The sequence below is a fragment of the Mandrillus leucophaeus genome, unplaced genomic scaffold (assembly GCF_000951045.1).
Source record: "Mandrillus leucophaeus isolate KB7577 unplaced genomic scaffold, Mleu.le_1.0 Scaffold105, whole genome shotgun sequence".
Lineage (NCBI taxonomy): Eukaryota > Metazoa > Chordata > Mammalia > Primates > Cercopithecidae > Mandrillus > Mandrillus leucophaeus.
Window position 1 is genome coordinate 3,043,600 of NW_012098654.1, and position 4,368 is coordinate 3,047,967.

At 56.7% G+C, this 4,368-nt stretch overlaps 1 protein-coding gene across 1 annotated transcript in view; it reads left to right on the forward strand.

Annotated features, from left to right (window-relative positions):
- SLC45A1 (solute carrier family 45, member 1) overlaps positions 1-4,368 on the forward strand; it is a 22,183-nt gene that overhangs the window by 6,421 nt on the left and 11,394 nt on the right. The window contains exon 4 of the mRNA XM_011981484.1: positions 1,614-2,341. Coding sequence (XP_011836874.1) covers positions 1,614-2,341 — 728 coding nt within the window. The remainder of the gene's footprint in view (positions 1-1,613; positions 2,342-4,368) is intronic.

Genomic DNA, 4,368 nt, shown 5'->3' on the forward strand with positions numbered 1-4,368 from the left:
ACTTTGGGAGGCTGAGGCGGGCAGATCACCTGAGGTCAGGAGTTCGAGACCAGCTTGGCCAACATGGTGAAACCCCACCTCTACTAAACATAGAAAAATTAGCCGGGCCTGGTGGCGCATGCCTGTAATCCCAGCTACTTGGGAGGCTGAGGCAGAAGAATCGCTTGAGCCCAGGAAGAGGAGGTGGCAGTGAGCCGAGATGGCGTCACTGCGCTCCAACCTGGGCAACAAGAGTGAAACTCCGTCTCAAAAAAATAAAGAGATAAAAGATAAAGTTTATCTGAAATCTGACCTTGGATAAGGGTCATGAACAGCAATGATGTCTTTCAGGAGGGCAGGAGGGAAGGTAATTAGAATCATGAGCGTGGGAAGTCAAGAAGAATGAAATGCCCGGGGGCAGTGGGGAGGCAGAAAGACTCCAAAGTCTAGAAGAACAGAGGCAGAGAAGGGACGGGACTGAGGCTTTTAAATGGGCATGCGCTTGAAATGAAAAGGCCCATCTGGGACAAAGGAAGGAAGATCTGCAGTGAAACCTCGAAATAATGAGATCCACAGTCATGCCACCCTTGGGTATGTGTGGAAGGCTGAGCTGGGAGTGTCCGAAGCCCAGGCCTGTCCGTAGAAGTTCTTATTTGAAAGGTAAACCCCTCATGTGGCCAAGTCTTCCCCAAACCAAAAATCCCATGCTGGTAGCAGGCAGGTTCCTCCTCACCAGCAGCGGTAAACCGAGAGAACCCTCCTCTCCTCTCAACACTAGACGGACTCAAAATGTGGCTCAACTCACAATAAAAACAAAACAAAACACCGGATCCCTGATGGGGTGGGTGTCGTGAACGCGCAGCTGGCTGGGGTGGCGCCCCTGTGGCTTCCCTGGCTTTTGCCATTGAAGCACAGAGCCGAGTTGGAAGAAGCCGCGGTGTCTGGAGGTAAATCTGCCCGCTGCTGTTGGCTGGGCCCCCACGGCATCGCCCACAGTTTCTTGCCGTGCTCTGTGGCCAGGGCTGGGCTGGCCGGTGCCCCGAGGCGTGGAGCGAGAACAGCAGGAACAGCAGTGATCCAATCCCTACTTTTCTGCTGTGGGCTGATGGCTCAGAGACCAGAGAGCTGCCCGCCAGGGTGTGGGGAGGCGGGACCCGTCTGTGGTCACCAGAAGGGGTGACTCTCCTCATGGTGTTCCATGCACGGGGACAAACACCCACGTGCACAGGTGTGGTCCGCTGTGTGTGGGCGATGGGGTCGGCCCTGAGCTGGAGGGGGCCTTGGAGGGAGGATACGTCCGGTGTCAGCATTTGCTCCAGGGGCCTGAAAGGTTACGGGGAAAGTGGAACAGGCAGGAAGTGGAAGGGGATGTGGGCAGGTGGTCACTGTGCTGCCGCTGGGGGTCGCGCCAGGAAGGGCCCTGCAGGTGGCCGTGCAGGACAGGAGGGAGACCTCCTCGAGGGGCCTGCCCTGGGAATCCTGTCCCATTTCGTTGGGGTTTAGGTGGGACGAGTACTGTGCCCACGTCCCTGGAATGGCCTTGGCTACCTTCGTGTCCTTCTAAGAAACGGAGCCACCACGCTTGGGCCTTCTCCTCCCGCAGGAGGGAACTCAAACCCTGTCTCTTTCCTCAGGTCTCGGAGGAGGCTTCGGATACGTGGTCGGCGGAATCCACTGGGATAAAACTGGCTTTGGGAGGGCCCTGGGGGGGCAGCTCCGTGTCATTTATCTCTTCACCGCGGTCACCCTGAGCGTCACCACCGTCCTGACCCTGGTCAGCATCCCTGAGAGGCCGCTGCGGCCGCCGGGTGAGAAGCGGGCAGCCATGAAGAGCCCCAGCCTCCCGCTGCCCCCATCCCCACCCGTCCTGCCAGAGGAAGTCCCCGGTGACACCCTCCCGTCGCACGTGGCCACCAACTTCTCCAGCCCCATCTCCCCACCCAGCCCCCTCACACCCAAGTACGGCAGCTTCATCAGCAGGGACAGCTCCCTGACGGGCATCAGCGAGTTCGCCTCATCCTTCGGCACCGCCAACATAGACAGCGTCCTCATTGACTGCTTCACGGGCGGCCACGACAGCTACCTGGCCATCCCCGGCAGCGTCCCCAGGCCGCCCATCAGCGTCAGTTTCCCCCGGGCCCCTGATGGCTTCTACCGCCAGGACCGTGGACTTCTGGAGGGCAGAGAGGGTGCCCTGACCTCCGGCTCTGACGGGGACATTCTGAGGGTGGGCTCCTTGGACACCTCTAAGCCGAGATCGTCAGGGATTCTGAAGAGACCCCAAACCTTGGCCATCCCGGACACGGCCGGAGGAGGGGGTCCCGAAACTAGCAGGAGAAGGAATGTGACCTTCAGTCAGCAGGTAACAGCAAATGTCGGGGGAGCCGGGGCTCAGAGGGCAGTGTCGGGGGTCCCCCTGGTCAGTTACATGACGAACAGGGAGAGTCCATCCAGGAAGAAATTCCCGGCTGTCATGGAGGTATTGTCAAGTGCTTTGGCCTAAAGAGAAAAGCCTTAGAGGCCAGGCGCGGTGGCTCATGTCTGTAGTCCCAGCACTTTAGGAGGCTGAGGCAGGAGGATCGCTTGAACTCAGGAGTCTGAGATCAGCCTGGACAACATGGCGAAACCCCATCTCTACTAAAAATACAAAAAGTAGCCAGGGCGTGGGGCACACATGTGTGGTCCCAACTACTCTGGAGGCTGAAGAAAGGATGGCTTGAGCCCAGGGGGTTGAAGCTGTAGGGAGCCATGACTGCACCACTGTACTCCAGCCTGGGTGACAGAGCAAGACCCTGTCTCAGAAAAAAAAAAAAAAAAAGACAAGTCTCAGAAACATGACGTCTTCCCCTGCATGTTAGTGAACAAGTTCTGGGCCTGAGTCCACCTATGAGTGAGTGAGTTCAGAGCATTTGTTAGGTATCAGGTGGTTTAAAATCCTGGCTGGGAGCGACAGTGACAATTCTTTTAAATACTTATGTTTGCCCAAACGTAATTCAGGCCGGGCTTGTCCTGCCAGTGAGTTTCTTACAGGCATGGTGTGCACCCCACTTGTTCCTGGTATTTCTCCCTAGACGTCCGGGCTCCAGCCCATTTTGGCAGTGGGAATCCCGTGCCAGTACATCCAAGTCTTCCCTGACAGTGAACCTGCAGATGTGTCTGGGATCATCCCTCCTGGTGCCTGACATCGGTTCACTCCTGGAGGCTGTACAAATGGGAATCTCCAGGGCAGTGCCATCTTCCGTGAAGGCCAAGAACCTTCCAGAAAGCTGTTTGAGTTGTATTTTCTATATGTCAGATGAGCTGCAAGACCACCAACTGATCTGTGGGGTTTCATGGGCTGATTTATTTTTTTTGGAGACAGAGTCTTGCTCTGTCACCCAGGCTGGAGTGCAGAGGCATGATCTCGGCTCACTGCAACCTCCACCTCCCGGGTTCAAAGGATTCTCCTGCTTCAGCCTCCTGAGTAGCTGGGACTACAGGCACCCGCCACCACGCCCAGCTAATTTTGTATTTTTAGTAGAGACGGGTTTTCACCATGTTGGCCAGGCTGGTCTTGAACTCCTGGCCTCAAGTGATCTGCCCACCTCGGCCTCCCAAAGTGCTGGGATTACAGGCGTGAGCCACCACACCCAGCCAGAATCCATGGTCTTTAAGTAAAGAAAGGTTATTCTGTTATTTAAAGTAGACATAAGAGTTACTGGCCTGCCCACCCCAGCGGGCGTTGCAGGAGGAGAGTGCATTTCAGGAGGAATGTGGTGTTCCGGGTCCTACAAAGCCCAGTGTCATTTGCCTGGTCCCTCGAGGGAGGCAGCTGGAAAAGCCCAGCAGCCTGGAGACCTGGCCCAGGAGACGCCTCGCTTGGCCACAGAGGCACGTGGGCCGTGTCTCCTAAATGGAGTAGACCCTGCTCTGCCTGGTCCTGTCCCATTGGGTTTAAATGGGACCCGGTCCTCAGTTCATTTCCCCCTCAGGGGTTCACGTGTCCTGTCTCTGCCTAGATGACTTCCCTGATTTAGTCGGAGGTTAACTGGAAATGGGGCTTGCACTGTTCATTTTCCTCTCCTCTCCTCTCCTCCCCTCTCCTTTCCTCTCCTCTCCTTTCCTTTATTTTCCTCTCCTCTCCCCTCCCCTCTCCTCTCCTCTCCTGTCCTGTCCTCTCCTCTCCTCTCCTCCCCTCCCCTTCCCTTCCCTTCCCTTCCCCCTTTCCTCTCCTCTCCTCTCCCCTCTCCTCTCTTCTCCTCTCCTCTCCTTTCCTTTATTTTCCTCTCCTCTCCTCTCCTGTCCTCTCCTCTCCTCTCCTCCCCTCCCCTTCCCTTCCCTCCCCTTCCCCCTTTCCTTTCCTCTCCTCTCCTCTCATTTTCCTCTCCTCTCCTCTCCCCTCCCCTCTCC